General features: G+C 38.3%; 2 protein-coding genes across 22 annotated transcripts in view; one reads left to right on the forward strand and one right to left on the reverse strand.

The window, feature by feature from the left end:
• The window catches only part of LOC126281876 (arrestin domain-containing protein 17), a 52848-nt gene extending 38499 nt beyond the window's left edge, over positions 1–14349 (reverse strand). Inside the window, exons 1-4 of the mRNA XM_049981159.1 lie at positions 14136–14349; positions 9176–9328; positions 8743–8951; positions 203–385 (exon numbers count right to left, since the gene is read on the reverse strand). Of these exons, the coding sequence (XP_049837116.1) occupies positions 203–385; positions 8743–8951; positions 9176–9328; positions 14136–14250 (660 nt within the window). The 5' untranslated portion in view covers positions 14251–14349. The remainder of the gene's footprint in view (positions 1–202; positions 386–8742; positions 8952–9175; positions 9329–14135) is intronic.
• Positions 14350–14394: 45 nt separating this feature from the next.
• The window catches only part of LOC126281877 (endophilin-A), a 720509-nt gene continuing 715707 nt past the window's right edge, over positions 14395–19196 (forward strand). For 12 of the 21 annotated variants that reach the window (XM_049981183.1, XM_049981175.1, XM_049981164.1 and 9 more), the window contains exon 1: positions 14418–14629. The gene's annotated coding sequence lies outside the window, so the exon portion shown is untranslated. Of the gene's footprint in view, positions 14630–19196 lie in introns of all 21 variants that reach the window. The other 9 variants (XM_049981161.1, XM_049981171.1, XM_049981181.1 and 6 more) reach the window with 5 other exon arrangements.

A 19196-nucleotide genomic window follows, 5' to 3' on the forward strand; every position in this document is an offset into this window, starting at 1 on the left:
ACAGATGACAAAATACTTAAGCAGGATTTCAGGAAAGAAATAAGTACGCAAATAGAAAGAGTGGACCAAGGAACAAGGAGAACGACATTCTTGAAGGACAAAGGGAGTCTAGGAGCAACTAAAATTAAATACAAAGAAGCAACATGAAAGTTGATTTATCACACCCTCCTAAGGGTTATTCTAATAGCTAAATAAATATTACCTTCCTTAGAGCACAGTATACATTGTCAACATTGACATTGCTGGCATTGTCGACCTCCACAGTGACTGGAATAATTTGTCCAGAAACATATCCACCCACAGGTATCGACATCACTAGGGAAAGTGGACCAGACTTGCAGCAGCAACAACAGAAGTTTTTCTCAGTCTCCTTCTTCACAGGATCCTACATAAAATACAAAAAAATGCTTTAGGAATCTTATGATCCATTTTACATACTACCACATCTGAAAAAGGGATAGGAAAGCAAAATGTTCCTTTAAAATAGACACTGTGATTGTACAGTTTTAAAAAAAAAAGTAATCTAAAACGAGGAATACAATTACAATTTGATAATCATTTCTCTACACTTGCTCCAGTTGGCAAGTAACAATGTTCATATCTATTAACATCAACATCTACTCCGTTTGTCATAGCAACAAACTTTTATTAGAGCTGGATATTTCAGAAAATTATAAATTAGTAACCTGCAGTTGCTGAATAAGACTTTCAGAAAAAGACATATATTCACAATTTAGACACATGAATGTTGACTGCAGTGCAACATAACTGCAAATCGCAAACCTTTCTACATATCAAGTTCTTTTTTATAACACTCCCATCTACTAAAGTTACAATGGTTCCTGATTTCCACTATATAGAAATTTCAGAGAATTTCCTACACTTCAGCTTAAAAGCAAATGTAATAGATAATACACTATTTAAAAAGTCATACAATGAAGGAATTATCTAACTGTGATGGAAATTTGTAGATGTGATGTACATTTACAAACAAATGATTACAATTTCAGAAAAAGTGAATGATTGATTCAAGAGGAAGAGCTTCACAAACTAAGTAAGTCACTAACACATTGGACCCCCTATGACTCCTATAAAGCTGTTATTTGGCTTTGCACTGATTGATACAGTTGTTGAATGTCCCCCTGAGGGAAAACATGCCAGATTCCATCCGACTGGCATGTTAGATTGTCAAACTCCTGAGCTGGCTGGAGGGACCTGTCCATAATGCTCCAAACACTCTGAACTGAGGAGAGATCTACCACCCTTCCTGCCAAGGTAGTGTTTGGTAATCACGAAGACAAGTAGTAGAAACTTTCATTGTGTGCAGGTGGGCATGATCCTACTGAAATCTATGTCCAGAATGGCAACAAAACGACATACAGAATATTATCAATGTACCGCTGCGCTGTAAGGGTGCCGCAGATGACAAAAGGAGACTATAATGAAAGGAAATGTCATCCCAGACCATCCCTCTGGGTTGCAGAGCCATCCATATGGTGGGCAACATTCAGTTTGGTATTGCACCACTACATGTGGTATCTGCAGACACATCTTTAGCCTGGAATCTCTATGACTGGAGTATAATTGGCTTCAGTGATGAGTCCCACTTCAAACTGAGGTCTGACGACCATCAACGACATGTCTGGAGATACTCCGGACAGTGGTGAGATACCAACCCGACTGTCGTGGGCTGTATGGCCCAGCATATATGAGTGATAATCTGGGGTGACATTTCTTTTCATAGCAGCACGGCCTTGGTTGTCATCCGTGGCACCCTGACACCACAGTGGTATGTCAACGATATTCTATGCACTGTTTTGTTGCCCTTCATGGCATGCCATCCTGGAATTACATTGCAGTAGGATAATGCCCACTGCAAACAGAAACAGTTTTTACTGCTTGTCTTCGTGCATGTCAAATCCTACCTTGGCCAACGTTGCAGGATCTCTCCCCAACAGAGAACACATTTGGGGCGTTATTGGCAAAGCTGAGCAACCATCTTGGGATTTTGACAATGTAGCTTGCCAATTGGACATAATTTGGCACAATATCCCTGAACAGGACAACCAACAATTCTATAAATCAGTGCCAAGTTGAATAACTGCTTGTATAAGGGCCAGAGGAAGACCAAAGCATTAATGATTTGCTCAACTTGTGAAGCTTTTTCTCTTAAAGGAATAACTACTTTACCTCTTCTGTTTTTGGGAGGCATATATCAAACCACAGACAGATCCTTGCTGAAAACAAACACATAGGCTGAAGTCGTGTGGAATTTCAGATTCATCTCTTAATGTGACCCTGAGAGAAAATTAATGGCAGTTCACCAAAAAATTGTCTATTTGGATACTATGGTCCAATTCTGAACAGCCTGCACCGTCAAAACAACTTGGCACCCTTCTTCTCACTTGTTAATCTGCGCATTCACATTGCGTATTATTGATCTATCAGGGATCATAACTGTTTCCACATCAGACTTAGGCTGTTCTGATTGCACATAGAAGTGTAATTCAGATCTCCTTGGAAGCTGAGCAGTTGTTCATCTATTGTCAATAAGAATATGCATAACATTGCTTTCGGCACTATGACAAAGAGGCAGTGGTGGATACTCTAAAAGGAATGAACTTGTCACTCTCCTTTCTTCCTTAACATATACTTGTGCATCAGATCTGCTACTACAACAATGAAAATAATCATTTTTTGACAATATAATGAAATTAGATTGGTAAAAAAATATACTCACCACGTAGCAGCAGGAGAACACATACATAGAAAGAGGTACTACTAATGCAAGCTTTCAGAGTCAGTGGCTTATTCTTCCAGCAGATAGGTTGACGGGGAAGAAAGATGTCGAAGAAAAGGACTGGAGAAGTTTATGAAAAGGGGTAAGAGTACAGAAAAATCCCCCAAAACAACGGGTCAGGTGAGATTTACTGAACAGAATGAGAAGGACTGTTGGGGACTGCACTGGACAAGATTTGAAAACTTGAGACCTTAAAAGTGAAACACAAGGTAACATGTAAGACAGAGATTACTATGAAAATATCATGCACAAGTTAACAAGAGTAAAAAGCTAAGTGCATTGTATGTAACAAAGGTGGAAGAGGGACGGCGAAAAATAGACAGACAGAAAATGAACAATGTAGAAAACTAAAATGAAGGAAAGAACGGAGTAGCTGCCATGAAGAAATGCTGAGATGGAAGAAATTAACGTAAATTAAGGTCTGTGGGTGCAAGAACCAAGGACATGTTGTAGCATTTGTACCCACCTGTGGAGTTCTGAGAAACTGCACTTCAACACAACATGCCTTCAGTTCTCGCCACCCACCTGGCCTTAATTTAGGTTAATTTCTTCCATCTTGGCGTGTCTTCACAGTAACTACTGCTTTCTTCATTGCATTTTAGTTTCCTGCATCTTTCATTTTCTGGCTTGTCTATTTTTCACCGTCCCGCTCGCACCTCTGTTACATTCAATGCATTAGCTTTTCACTCTTATTAACTTGTGCACATTGTTTTATGACTAATCTCTGTCTAGCATATTACCTTGACTTACATCTTTAAGCTATCAAGTTTTCACACCTCATCTGATGCAGTCCCCATCCCATCCAGTAAGTCTCCCCTGACCCAGGATTCTGGATAATTTTTCCAAACTCTACCCCTTTTCCTTAACCTTTCCAGTCCTTTTCTTTCGCCATCTTCCTTCCCCTTCAACCCATCTGCCAGAAGGAGCTACTGGTTCCAAAAACTTGCACAATTGAAACCTTTTTTTATGTGTTTGTTCTCCTGCCACCACTTGGTGGGTAGATTTTATCTATCCAATTACATTAAGTCTGATAACATGGAGTATTTCTGTGACTGTACATTTTCTAAGCAAATACTCTTGTCTTGAGTGCAGAACCTATACATCATAACAAAGTCTGACATTCTTAAATTACTTACAGTGGAATGCTCACTTACAGAGCATCAATAATTGTGTACATTTGTGTGATGTCATAAGTACATTAACAGTAAAACAGTTTCATCAATTATTTTAATGGTTATTATAGCAGTTTTAACTAATAGTCATTAACAAGCATCAGAAAACTTTATATATATCACAGAAATGCAAATGTTCTATGATCTATGGTACACAATCACATGATTAATAATGACAATTAGTCAAAATTATAACAGCAAACAGTAAAAATCACAGACAACTATAAGTGAAAATAATTATATATGTGAGTTCTGAAGTTTACAGTTCCCATTCGCCACTCTTGCTTGGAGAAAAAAAGAGTAATTCCACATCTAAAATTAAATACATATCTCAAAAGCCACTGGACAGCACACTGTAGAGTGTTCTTAGCACATATATTAGTGATTTTATGCCACACTTCAATTGCATATGGAGTAAGAAAACAGTGACAGTCGATATATGTCTCAGTATGCATCCTAATCTCTCATCTTACCCTCACTATCCTTATGTCAGATACAGAATGGCGGTAACAAAAATGTTGTGCAGGTTTTCGTGAATGGTGGTTTTCTAAATATATTTAACAGAGGTTTGCGTGAATAGTGTTGCCTTTCTTTGAAAGATTCGCACTTCATCAAAGTCTTTCTGTATTTCCTCACAACCCTCTACCAACAATACTTTCCTGTAGTTAACTGCAACAACACTGTCTGACAATCTTGTAGTGTTTCTGAACCTATCTGGTTAATCATTTACACAAACTGACAACTGTGGCAGCCGTATATGCCTCCTTGAGGCACAGCTGATGTTACAGCCATTCACATAAAGCTGTCTGTTGTATTAGACAAAAACTCTTTGAGCATATTACATATTTTTTTTAAAAAAATCCTTAAGCCCATTCAGATTAGTGTATTTTAATCCCCCCAGCACACAAATACTATGAGAATTCAAGGGCAACATTATCCTCTACTTTAGTAACAGTTGGCTGACAAGATTTATCCTGGCAACTTCTGAAGTTCAAAGACAACCACAGATAGTAAAAGGAAATGGGTGAATGTTTAACAATGATATTACAATATGCTCTGGATAAAAACAACTCTAAATGGAAAATAAAGATCTAGGAAGCACACACAGCAGAACTCAAATCTGTCAGCTTACAAATACGAACAGAGGAAAGAGGCCATGCTTAACTAAATGTTATAAAAGACGTCCTAAAGAGGATTGTAAACTTAAGAAAAAACTGAGCAAAGAAGTCTAAGCGATCACAATATTACCAATGGACATTCAAGGGTCCACTGGAGTTGGATTACATGTCTGTGATGGTTAGCCTCTCACAACTTTATGTCCAGATTAATGATACACACAGTATCAACACTCCATTTTGTTCACAAAACTGATAACTGAGGCTGCGGTCAACTACTCACAGAGGTGAAGGAAAATGAATTGGAGAGGTTTAGGACAAAGGGTAGAGTTCGCAAAAGTCACCCAGAACCCTAGGTCAGGGGAGACTTATTGGACATAAATTAAGGCTAGGTAGGTGGCGAGAACCAAGGACATGTTGTAATGCTAGTTCCCAATTGCTGAGTTCTGAGAAACTGATGTCTGGGGAAAGAATCCATGTTGCGCATTTGGTGAAACAGGCACCAATATCATGACTGTCATGTTGTACAGCATTATCGACAATAGGATATTGTGTTGCCAGTATACACCCTCTGACTATGCCCATTCATCCTAACTGATAACATGGTATTACTCATGCCAATGAAAAAGGCTGAACAGTGTTTATGTAACAGCTTGTATGTGACATTTCACAGGTGGCTCTCCCTTTGATAGTATATGTTACAGAGCCAGTAAAAGTGGTGGTACGAAGGTACACAGGGCAAGTCTTGCAGTGGGGACGGTCACACGGGTAGGAGCCATGGGGTAAGGAGATGTGTGCAGAAGGAATACACAGTCTGATGAGGATATTGCAGAATTTGGAAGGATGACAAAAAGCCACTCTAAGTTTGGTGGGTAAAATTTTAGACAGAATGGATCTCTTTTCAGGGCATGCTCTTGGGAAGTCATGTCCTTCTCAAAGTAGCTGATTAATACATTCAAGACCAGGATAATAATAAGTGACAATTGGTGTGCTCAAAAGTTGTTTTTTAGAGAGATCAGTAGTACCAGGATTGGATGTGATGGCTCAGGAAATCTCCTTTTGAACTAGGCTGGTGGAGGTAATTATGTCCAGTGAAGGCTGAGGTGATAACTGTAGTATATTGCTCTAAACAATCGGCATCTAAACAAATATGTTTGCCTCAAAAGCCAAGGCTTTAAGGGGGGATCGTTTGACACGGCAACTTTCAAAATGTAATTACTATTATTAGTCAGTTTAACGCAACAGAAGTGTGCAGCTGGCCTTCAGTGAGGATGAGATCAACATCAAGGAAATTCAGAATAGAACCACACAAAATTCCAGGAATTTTAACAGGTCAGCCTCCCCCTGAATCCATAAGGCCTAGACGTCATCAATGTATCTGAACCTTGGTGCCTGTTTCACCACACACACCATATGGATTCTTCCCCTGGACACCATTTCTCAGAACTCTAAGGTGGGAACTAGCCCTACAACATGTCCTTGGTTCTCACCACCCTCCTGGCCTCAATTTCCATTAATTTCACCCGCATCAGTATTTCTTCACAGTAACTACTACTTTCTTCCCTCCGTATTAGTTTTCTACATCTTTCATTTTCTGACCTGTCTCTTTTTTTTGCTGCCCCTTCCCCTCATCTGTTACATTAAATGAACTTAACTCTTCACTCTTATTAACTTGTGCACAATGTTCTAGCAGCAATCTCTGGCATGCTGTATCAATGGTATATGGTCAACAGCAGCAGCAAGAAAGAGTTTTCAAAAAATTTGTGGAAGTCAAACACAAATTTAAGTGTTAGGATGTCATTTCTTAAAGTATTTGTCTAGAGTGTAGCATTCTATAGAAATAAAATGTGGGTGATAAACAGGTCAGACAAGAAGAGAACAGCAGCTCTTGAAATGTGATATTACACAAGAATGTTGGGGGAAATTGGACAACTAACCAAGATGTACTGAATCAAACAGGGGAGAAAAAAAATTATTACTTAACTTAATTAAAAGAAGGGACCTGTTGATAGGACACTTCCTGAGGTATCAAGGAATTGTTATTTTAGTAATGAAATGGAGTGAGATAGTGTGGAAGGAGAGAGGATTGTAGTGAGAGACCAAGGCTTGCTTACAATCAACAAATCCAAATGGATGCAGGAGGCAGCAGTTATGTAGAGATGAGGAGGCTAGCATGGAGAATTGCTTGTAACCAGTCTTTGGATTTGCACTATGACAATAATGTGGCTTGGTCCATTGCACAATCTGCTTCACAACATTATTATCTATTAGTTTAAAACAGGAGTTATGTAAAATAGATTTGGTTTGTATGTACACAAATTTATGCTTCAGTATCCCAATTAGTTTTGTTAGGATAAATGGTCTCTTAGCACGCGTCTTCAAGCAAAGATGAGGACCAGTGTTGAAGATACTGACCTAAATACCAAAAAATTTCCAGATCACTGTTTACTTTCAATTTCACATGCGCCCTCTGCCAGAAAAAGTGAAACGCCACTGAACTGGTATTAGAAGACTGTTGTTTTTATGGTAAAAACAACTTATTTTTCACTGTAATCAACTTTATGGTCAATCCATTTTTACGTCATTTATCCAATGGATTGGTTCTCTTAAGTGTTACTAAGGGAAGTTTATAAAATGCACCATATACAGCTGTCATAGTTTTCTCACTGCACTCAAAATATTTTCCAGCCAAAATTTTCTTTAACTGTAGACATAAATAGAAATCATAAGATGCCAAATTTGATGAACAGATTGAATTTTTTAACAATTCGTACAACACATTTTGATTTCTCCCAGTGTCGAGTACCTATGTGGTTTTTTGTTTTGTAATATATGCCACCTTTCATTTATTGTTTCATTCAGGTGGTCCAGAAGCCATGCACAGTATTTGTCAGTTCTTGTTTTACCTTTTGCAGCAAAACCAACACAAAGAATGATTTTTTCATGCCAGATAATACTGGATATACCCTTCCAGCATATTAAATCAACTTCATCTATTTTTGTTGGGCCTACTTTCACACTCTGGTTCAATTGCTGTTTTGTTTTCACAGAAAGTAGTGGATGCATGCCATCCATTGAAACATTTTGGAACATAACATTAGTTTAATTCTTCTCACAAATGTCTAAAAATAGCCGAGGAATTCATTTATCAGTTCCTTTCAGTCATTCAGAAAATGCAACACTCATTTTGCAAATTGCTTTCTCAGTTTCCCATGTGAAATGTAATGTATGTACTCTTCAGCTTATTTATCCATAGTCCTTCTGTTTCACACATTTATTGATATATTCATACTCTTCAGCTTATTTATCTACAGTACCACCTGTTTCACACATTTATTGATATTTTCATTGACTGCAGTTTTGTCACATCCTCCACATGCATCACCTTCAAGAGAATTACAACCGTATTTGAATCCAAACATTAATTTCCTAACCTTTGAAAATTAAGGAACACATTTATCCTCACGATAAATTTTGGTTGGGGGAAAAAAAGAAGATATCAATGCTGTCTCTGTGGTAAGCCAAGAACTTTTCATCTCCCACTCTCACTTTTCTCATCAGAGATGCCACAAACACAATCTTGTTTCCGTTTTTGGCTTGCTGTAGCTCTATCAATTGAATGAAGTACAAATTTTTATATGCAGGAATAACTGACCTTGGCTGTAGGATGTGTATTCAAATCCAAAGGGGTAATCACTGTAAATGCAGATTTCACTTCTTGATCAAATTTCCAGGGACGATCCAGTACTGCTTTCACAGTATACCTTACATAACCAAATTCGGCTTCAAACGAGGATGGCAAGTTAGGTGGTAAATGTGTGCTAAAAGGGTATATCTTCTCTCCAGGCTCAATTATCATCTCACCTGAAAATTAAAATTAAATATGCAGTTCACGAGCAACTGTTACAACTGAATTATGTTATCACGCAAACATTACAACTTATACAAGATTTTGAACTATGGCAAGTATATAAAAAGGTTAACACAAAAATATTATAACTTGTGTAATAATCGTTTATTAAAGAGCATGAGGTCTGCAGCAAAAAGCTATAGAAGTGCAGCTTAGAAGTTATTTGTACTTTACTGACCACTTCCACCAACCAAATTGAATTTGTTTTCAAAGTAATTCTCCTGTGCTGTGTACACAATCGTTTCCCTCGTTGTGTTTCCTTCATTAGTTTTTCTTGTTTTCATTTCATCCCACTTCACACATGCTTCACCCTTGAACTGAATCGAAATTGCTGAAAAAGAAGATATATATGTGGCACATATTTCAATTTCCAAAATCTACATGTGTAATAAAAACACTTTCACATACACTAAATACAAGTATATTGATTAGTAAGAAACAGTATTAAACATAACAGATAAAATTATTTTATGGCAAATGCACACTTCTGCTTAGTACAATAAAGACATACTCAACTGTGACCCATCCAATTAAAACCTGCCCTTTGAAAAACCTTTTCTTATGCCTTACTCAGAAGCCCCCAATAAAAAGCAAGCATCTGACTGCCTGGAAACTGTAAAGCACCTGGGAATGGCAGCATTACTACTAGTGTTAGGAGGGAAAATCTCATGAAATGAAGGCATACATTCTCAACAGAGATCAGAGAAACTGTAATAACTAACATAACTGAAAAAGTATGCTGATACATTCACTGTGAACAAAAGGGACAGAAGCTTCTGAATTTTGTGAATCACTGGCAAATTCTGAAAGCTTTCTCATGCCAATTATAACATACAGACCAAATGACTGGTTAATACCAAGCAATCTTCAGAAAATGCTGCAGATTAGCTACAAACCCTGATGGAGTTATTAAATACCTCTGAGGCATCAGCTGATTTTCCATGTTTGCCGACTTCAAAAAGTACCTATGAAAACCTTTAACAGATTGAAGATATCAAAGTAGGTAGAAATATCAAAGGACTAACCTACCAGGCTCACATCCAAAGTGAAATTCATTGATGAAATCTGTACAGACTGTAAACAAGGCAATGGCTAGCCTCCCTCGACTCACTTCAGTTTAATTTAGTTCTGGATAAAGGTGCACATTTCAGAAACGTTAGATGCAAAATCTCTGCTGATATAACAATGATTACTGAGACTAAAAAGCAAACATGATACAATGTGGTGAAAAAACATAAGATAATGTCAAAGAGAAGTCTGCGCCAGAAATGGTATGGATAACGCCATTGCATGAGAATATGAATGATATTTCAAAAATTAGTAACCATGTACAAACGGCTTTTCCATTGCCTGCTGTGACATGTAAATTTTCGCGCAGTGAATGACGGGAAGTAAACATGCTGAATGATGATGATATGGATGATTAAGCAACACGACAGAACCAATGAGAGAATGGAGTTTGATAAACTTCATCATGATGTCAGTGTATGAAATTAAATGGCAGTATAATGCAATATATTGTACAGAGTGCTGTGATTTAAAACAGAATATTCCATAAATTTTAAACTATACTCTTAGGTTCCTGCCTATCCATTACCTCAGAAACTGGGACATTCTAAAAATGTCCCATAAAGTTTTTGAAATGATCATTGGGTTACACTACATATCAGACGTACATAACCACGGCCAGGTCCTCTGGTGACATACGAACCAAACTGGAACATTTCAACCTAAGTTAGACCTCGGGCTATGATAGTGATTGATTTGCACCGCAACCAGTCTCCCCCCAGTCATATTTTCTGGCTTCACCAACTCTCAACAAACTAACATTCCAACCTCACTTAGACCTTGAGCTACATCGCAGAACAGTCTGTTGCCACAGCTAGTTTTCCTCCGGTCACATTTGTTAGCTTTGTCAACTCGCAACTACACTATAATATTGGAATACAAAACAATTTTCCAAGAAATTGTGTCATAGTCCGAAAAACATAAAATACAATAAATAAACTTGAAAAAAGTAACCAACCTTATGATATTTAACAGCCAGGTCAATATAATCAATCTCAGGCTCTCCATGAAAAATTAAAAGTGGTCAATTCATATCTTCCACCAAAACAAGTCATTAGATTCAGTGATTCTCAACAATTACCATATACTATCATCTGACTGACTACACCCAACAGAAACAAAATGTCAACATCCACATGGCAGTAGAGCTGCTGATAGACGTATTTTATCCTAACCCTCTAATACCATCCATCTGGTTTCACTCAGAACTTCAACAAAATGGTGAACATAAACCATTCATTGAATGAAAATATGCATAACCAAGGCACAATAACAAGAATTATAGTTATTTAGCTATTCTCACAATATCACATATGTGGCTTTGCAAAATTGCAACTTGATAATCACATTAATTGAGTTGTCGGCTTTGGCAAGTGACGTACTGTTAATGGCTGCTGTGACCACACCTTTCGGTATCTATATTCACAGTTTTGTTGTTATCTGGAGAAGCCAATGCATTTGAAAGAAACAAAAATAAAGCTGGTTGTAGAGACACCCTGATTTATAGCTTAGCCCAAGGTATAGGTTAGTTTGAAAGGTAATAGTTTAGTTGTGAGTAAGCAAAGCCAACAAACTTGGCAAAAAACAGCTGTTGTGACAGACTGATCCGTAGCTTTGCCTGAGGTCTACGTTAGGTTGGAAAGTGATAGCCAACAAATGTGACACTTAAAAAAACCCTGGTTGTGGTGACAGGCTGATCTGTACTTTAGCCTGTTTGAAAAAAAAAAATCACTCATAACTTCACATTATATTAATCCAGTGGTGTTGATGTGGGGGACACTTAAAGTGACATAGTGTTTGAAAACTTCAGTGGAATGTCATTTACATTGGTCAAGAACAGTAGCAGACCAAACACCAAACCTTATGAGACACCATATTTAATGTTTCCCATTCCTGTGGGATTATTTATTAATATTGTACACTGTTTTCTGTTGCTAAGATATGACTCCGTATATGAAAGGAAAACCTTTATTGCCATACCATTTTAGCTTCCCAAGTATAATTTTACGACATGCACAACTGAAGAGCTTCACAAGATCAAAGAAAACATTAAAAGGTTAATTTTACTTCTTTAGTTCTACCAGGACTGAGTTTGTGAGCTCATATATTGCTTTCTCTATGGAGCAACCTCTATGAAACCCAATTAGAGTGCTGTCAAAAGATTACTGCTAGAGAGATTTGCCACTACCTTTATCACCACTTTCTATACATGAGTATTATACCACTTACTTCAGTCCTTCATGAAATACTCCTTGACTGATTACGAAGGTAACTTAAGGGGACAATTTCAAACTGACAGAAGACGACTTACGGAAGACACTTTCAAACTGATGAAAGATTTTTCTACTCTGATGTATGAATAGTCAGTTGATTCAGCATACATCAGCTTCAGCTTGGCTGCTTATGAATCTCAGAGCCTGTGATCAGTCTGCATGCTTCTTGTGGAAATCGGGTTTTCTGCAGGCTATCAGAGTCTTCCAAACACAATATTTCGACGTCATTACTTGATGACGTTGATATCTGGCAGAAAACCCAATTTCCACGAGATGTCATCAAATCTCCGGGTAAGTCTAAGAAATTACAGTCTGCATGCTCATCACATGCCAGCAGGTTTCACAATTCGACTGACTGTATTGTCATTTAATAATTAATATTTTGTCCAGAGCATAGAAGATTTTGGTTTGTCATGCTCTCTGTTTAGAGGGGCTTATGAGCAGTCCATTCATATATGAGCCAAATGAAATGATTTGAGACTGTTGTGCTTGGACAAAGGGATCTACTACAGTTGATTCACTTTCTGTTCAGTAATTTTTAATTAAGTGTGGTCTCACCAATTATTAGCAGAGCTACCTTTTGCAAGTATAAATCAGCGTCTCAGCATCCATAAATAGAAATCATAAGAGGACTACAGAATAACAGAAAAATATAAAAGGAGCTATGTTAAATGGAAGGAACTTAAAAAAGGGTCACATACAACCTGAAAGACAAATGAATAAAAGTAAACAAGATGTAACGAGGTGTTTTTATGATAACAACTGCAGCAACAGTTTGAACACTTATAAGTACCAACATCACTCTGGGAAACATTTACAATGACTGACTGACAGTATCACTGCCCAGGTAAGATCGACATTTTAGTGCCTCTGAAAATTGAGCAAATGATTTATAGAACATGCAGTGATGCATTGCTTAAAGTTGTGATATTGCCCCTCCCCCCCCCCCCCCCCCCCGCAATAATCTTGTTTGTGGTGACAAACTGATGTGTAGCATAGCCAGAGTTCCATACTAAAATGGAATGTGATAACCTGGTTATGAGTTGGTGAAGCAAACGAATGTTAATGCAAAGTAAAGGTTGTGATATTACAGTGAACTGTTATATGGCTCATGTGCATAGACAGAGCCTCTTAATTCAAAAATGTATTAACTTGGAATAAAACTGTGACGTCGATATGCCATTAAATTCTGCCTTTCACAATCATTCATTTTATCCCTAGCAACAGGTGGGGTGTAAAAGAAAGTTTTGTCGCATTGTCGTTTTGTATTGTTCAACTATCTCTGTGTAGAATTCTTCGGGATCACGAGTTCGAAATTTTAAATCATTAAGAAAATTTACAGCACTGCTTGAAACCGGCAATCGATTATCAATTAGATATCATTTTCTAACTGTAAGACGTGGTCCATACAAAAACAATTAATTACAAATGTCCACGGTCAAGAAATTAATAACTTGACAAAACCAGACGGCAAAGACATAATTAGGTCATATGTTAAAGCCTCTTTGTTATCGAGGTGCGATTATACTATGAACAACTTATGTGAATTCAATATTGTGCCACTACGAATACTTTAAACAAATTTTCAATTGCTACTTATTATTATTATTTCAAATAGTAAATGTAATAGTAGCTGTGTCCCACATATATGATAGGCAAAACATAGGCAGAAACGAGTAAATAAACTGAATTTTCAAAATAGACCAACGAGACTTGTATACACAAAACGCATACTAATACCTATTTATAAACATACAGTCATCAGAATGACACGAAGGCACGCCTTCCGTCATTTACCTCTAATTTTTTTAGGAGAATCAACATCAATGATAAGTCTTCCAGAAACTGGCTGCCCGCTGTAATATGTTGACCACGGGTTGTCAAAAACAATCTGAAGTTTCTTTAAACCCATTTTAAATACAATACGCCTTCCGACACAAATTAACACTGCCACAGTACCACCCACTCTCCCCTGCGGCCCAGCAAGCTTTCGTTTACCGATACTATCGATTTTAATCGACGATGTTCGACAACGACTTTCAAAATATGTGAATAAGGAATGGTCGATATTCTGTAGTGGTGTGATACAAAGCGTACAGATCTTGTTTTCGTTAGTTGATTTGTTGAAGTCTCGGAGGTAGGCGACAACAAAGTGCCGCGTATTAAATATAGTTAAGTTCGTTTTCAAACAGTGAACTGCCGGAGATCTGATACGTCGCGGATTTCGCCGTTAAGGAATACTTCTGTTGACATTCGTTAAGAAGAAATTTGTGCTGATTAATCATTTGTCGGTAAGCGTTTGGACCTTATATTATCTGTCTCAGCACTATGATATTGACGCATGGTTTGTATAGCTCAGGCGATTTTTAAATATTTTTTTCTGCATTAATATTTCTGTTGTATCAGATTCGGTAGCCAAAGCTAAAGATATAATGTCAAACTTAAAACCATTTACATCCTAAAGTAGGATTGACTAATATGTAACGATACACAAAACATGTTAATTTAACAAGGGCAAACAAATATATTATGGTGTTACAACGCAGCACATTATCAGCGGGCACAGTAGATGCAATAGTAAAGATAATACGCTAATTAAATACATAGTTTACATTCAGACGCCGTAAAAACGTTTCACATGCTGGTATACGCACACCTTTCTTCTGTCAGCAGTTGAAGAATATGTAGTAAACAAGAAAAAGGAAAGACTTATCATCTCTTTGATGTAGAATATTAATATGACAGTTGATACCTGGTGGTTGACTGCCTCCAGTAAAGCTTTTTGGATATAATTGCTTGTGTTTTACAACAGAATCTTTGTAGATATTTTGCCTCTCCTACCACACGAGAGTGCTTCGTTCAACGCAGTAAATTATGACAGATAAGTCAATAGTTCCACATTTTAAATGTCAATTGTGATCCCTCTCTTGCTCTGGAACAGTTGCAAACTCTTGGCAACATGGAATTGGAATATAATCTCACTCATTTTGGTGAGTTACGTATACTGCGATGTTACATACGTTCATTCGATATGGTACTTAGTATATTTGATTACCAACTGTTGCGTAAGATCTGCTGGCTCTTCTGTCTCCCCATTATCGACAGCAGCTGTCAGCGGCAGATAAGACATCTTCGTTGATAGCGCATCATTCAGCTTCTCAGAGGCTGTTCAGCCCCTGATGCAGCTAGGCAGATGTTAATCAATGTCTGAAAAAGTGTGCGCTTCAAAATCGCAAGAACTACTCGTAAAGTCGTATCCAGAAACTAGCAGCCTACCAAGCGAAGTGAGTCTGAAAAATATGGTTTCATCTTTTACAGTTGAGGAACGTGAAGCACCTGAAGGAAATCTCGAGCCATAACAGATGTAATTTTGTTGCTCGTGACACCTCATTGGTTTTGGTGATCGACTTTAACTGTGACAATTAAAGAAACGATTATTACATTCATATTCAGGATTCCACGTTTCAGTTTAGACCCTTTTGAAAGTTCTCAGGGTCAGTGACAGCAGAGCACTATTGATGTAATTACACATGGTTCGCTTTTATTTAATGTCGGTCAACAGGAGAGAGATCGAGACCAGTATTTCTGTCTTCGCTACATACAACTAGTAACAAGGAATGACAATACGTAACAACTCTGATGAGTTTCGACGGTTGTACGCCCCGTTGTTGTGTTCAAAGGCGGAAATTGAATGAAAAAGCACTGTGTGAGAAATTTCCCAATGAAATTATATCGATATATTTTGGAATTTTTTGATTGTATTTACGGGTAAACAGATGGGCCACCAAACGTGTCGGAAATTTTGTAGAGAAGTACTTCCTCCTTGATATGAAAACTACCACGATCGACTGCGAAATATTTTTGTACTTACCAGATACCACTCAATTGTTTTCCAGCATTCCTAGATAATCGTCCAGAGCTCGCTATTTGTTTGTAAATTACTAACCTACTTTTTACAATTTGATCCAGAACGAGTGAACTAGACGTTGTAGCATTCAGTATGGAATACCTACCAAATAGCCATTGTTTTCCACGATATATGGTATGTGCTAGTATACAAAACAGCAGACTGACCAGAAAGAAGCTGCAGCTTGATAAATGGCGTTATGGAACTTCCGACAGGCCGTTCTTGAAGCGTCCAAAATGAACTACTCCATTTTTTAACACAGGGTCCATCACGCGATGTGCGGTTGATAATACGAATTCATTAAAAAGGAACTGGTTGATTCGCTCAGTGAGCACTGCAAAGAAAAACCATTTGCACTTGCGTAAAGATCGTGGTCATTGTACAGGGCCCGCATCTCGTGGTCGTGCGGTAGCGTTCTCGCTTCCCAAGCCCGGGTTCGATTCCCCGCGGGGTCAGCGATTTTCTATGCCACGTGATGGCTGGGTGTTGTGTGCTGTTCTTAGGTTAGTTAGGTTTAAGTAGTTCTATGTTCTAGGGGACTGATGACCATAGATGTTAAGGCCCATAGTGCCCAGAGCCATTTGAACCATTGTACAGGAAGGTGTACACTATTCTGGATGTCCTAAATTAGACTTTCTTCAGAAATTAAAAAAAATGTGGAGCACAAACTAGAGTTTCAAGTTTAGATTGAAAGGTTTTCTTGCGGCATAGTGCATCTAGAATGAATACGAGAGCTCTGCGCGGCTTATAGCTATTTGTACATACTGTTGCAAACGTGTTGTTTTCGGGAATGACTGTTTTTTTAAACATAGCAAGTGCCATTGTAAATCTGCTTTAACTCTGTAGCCTTACGAACTTGAGAAAAAGATATTTATTTCAAAGCCTGCCGTTTTCTTTACTGACAGCTATTTTCGCACGGTCCTTACATGTGTGTAGATATGTACCTGCAGGCTCCTCTGGTTTCAGTTCGAGATTCGTTAGTTCTCATATCCAGTGTCGCTGTGTGGCTAACAGGTAATTTTTTGTCAATGCGCCCCGAAGATCTTTTTGGCAGTTATCATTTGTTTCACTCTGGCAAAAATTTTTATTCGTGAAAAATGCCAAGCTGCACCGAGGAGTAAAATGTAGGTACCGGCACCCGTGTTACACACTGTGTAATTCAGTTCATGGGTAGTGGTGCTGGAAATAGTAGTTTTATTCATCCGTGGATCACTTTTTATAGTGGTATTGAAGATGTCATTGGATGTTGAACAAATCTGGTGTAGGCAAAGGTTCGTTGCCTTCAACGGCACAATGCCGTGGTGCTTAACTTTTGGGTCAAGGTTTAGCTGTATTATCATCGGCGGCGCCGGCTCCGTGGGCGCTCCGGTGCTCGCGCATCCCCTATACTTTTATTTGGGTGCTCAGCACCCACACAAATTGAGAAAGGAAAGTAAAATAGAATAAATAAGAAAAACTGTAGAATTGGGGGGGGGGGGGGATTCAGAGTTGTCATTTATGCCATTGCTGACGCGCTCTTGCGTTGGCCTATGTGAGCACGGCCTAGCGGTTCTCACAATCATTCCTCCAGAACAACGGACAAGTGCTCAGAGCTACTCTCTCGCAAAAACGTCCCGAAAATTTTAGAACGGTCCGCTAGATGTGATAAAACCATTCACTGAAGTCTGTTTTTGTTGTTGGAACTAAGCGTTACACATGTTTGCTTGTCATGAAAAGTCGACTTATCATATCTCGCCGTAATAGGAAAATTGATAAAGATGTGTACATTTAGTGTTTAATGACCAAGGGTAAGGACAGAGAAATGAAGTATGCAAGAGCAGCTCTGTTAAGAATTTTATCTTCACTGTGTTATCTCAGTCGTGCATGGGTTGGCAGTCCGTTGTCACACACATGAAAATTATAAATGGTGGATTGGTAGAGTTAGTTGGTGAAGGTAACTCGGATTTAACCTCTTGACTTACGCGTACAAAGTACAGATAGCGCTCTTACGACACAAACACTTGAAGTGGATTCTATTGTGTGTAACGAGGCTTTACACAATTTGATAAAATTTTTAAAACGTTACAGTATTATTTGATAATTGTGGATGAAACTAACGACGTAAGTCAACAAGATAAATTTTTCATTTGTTTACGATGTGTCAGTGTCAATAATTTTTGAATTAATTAAATTTTGGTTTCTGTAATACTGAATCTACTACAGCTGAGGTATGTTTAACAATTTTAATGGATGTTCTATCTCGTTTCTCTCTAGATATCAGGCCCTGTCGGTTTATAGTTACTGAGAGAGCGGCAAATATGACCGTCGGCCCTTTTTTTGGGAATGGTGGCGGGGGACATGCAAGCAAAAAGCAGAGAAACTGAGCCATTAGTTCTACATGGTCACTCTTTGGGCCATTCTTCAGCCATGAGACCCGAGGGGTAATGCAAAATGTGACCACAGTGAGAGACTATCTTCCAAGTGTGAAAGACCTCATCAATTTTGTGCGCGGGTCCCTCAAGCGACTACCGATTTGCAGTCTCTGCAAGCTGCACCAAAGTGCTACCTTTTTTCGTCCTACAGATCTGTGGCCTTTTTGCCTTTTGTCAGGGGATGTTGTATGAGGGTTGACTGAAAAGTAATGTCTCCACCTTCGTTAACTCTTCAAAAGTTGGCAGCATTGGTATGTGGCAGGTACTGGTTTGTTCTGTAGCCTCTTCTCTACAGATCCAGTTGGCGGGAAACCTTAGCATTAAATGGTTGTGTTGTAACAGTGTAAAGTATGGAACCCTTGCGCCGATGGTCATTCAATGCGATTTAAGCAACATTGAATTCCCGAGAGCAGAAAGTGTCACCCCAAAGGAGATTCATCAGAGAATGAAAGCAGTTTGTGGTGATTGTGTTGATGTGAAAGGAACTGGGAAATGTTTTCCTGCAGCTTGACAGTGCCAAACCACACACTTCGCCTGCCA

Source organism: Schistocerca gregaria, chromosome 7 (genome assembly GCF_023897955.1).
Source record: "Schistocerca gregaria isolate iqSchGreg1 chromosome 7, iqSchGreg1.2, whole genome shotgun sequence".
NCBI lineage: Eukaryota > Metazoa > Arthropoda > Insecta > Orthoptera > Acrididae > Schistocerca > Schistocerca gregaria.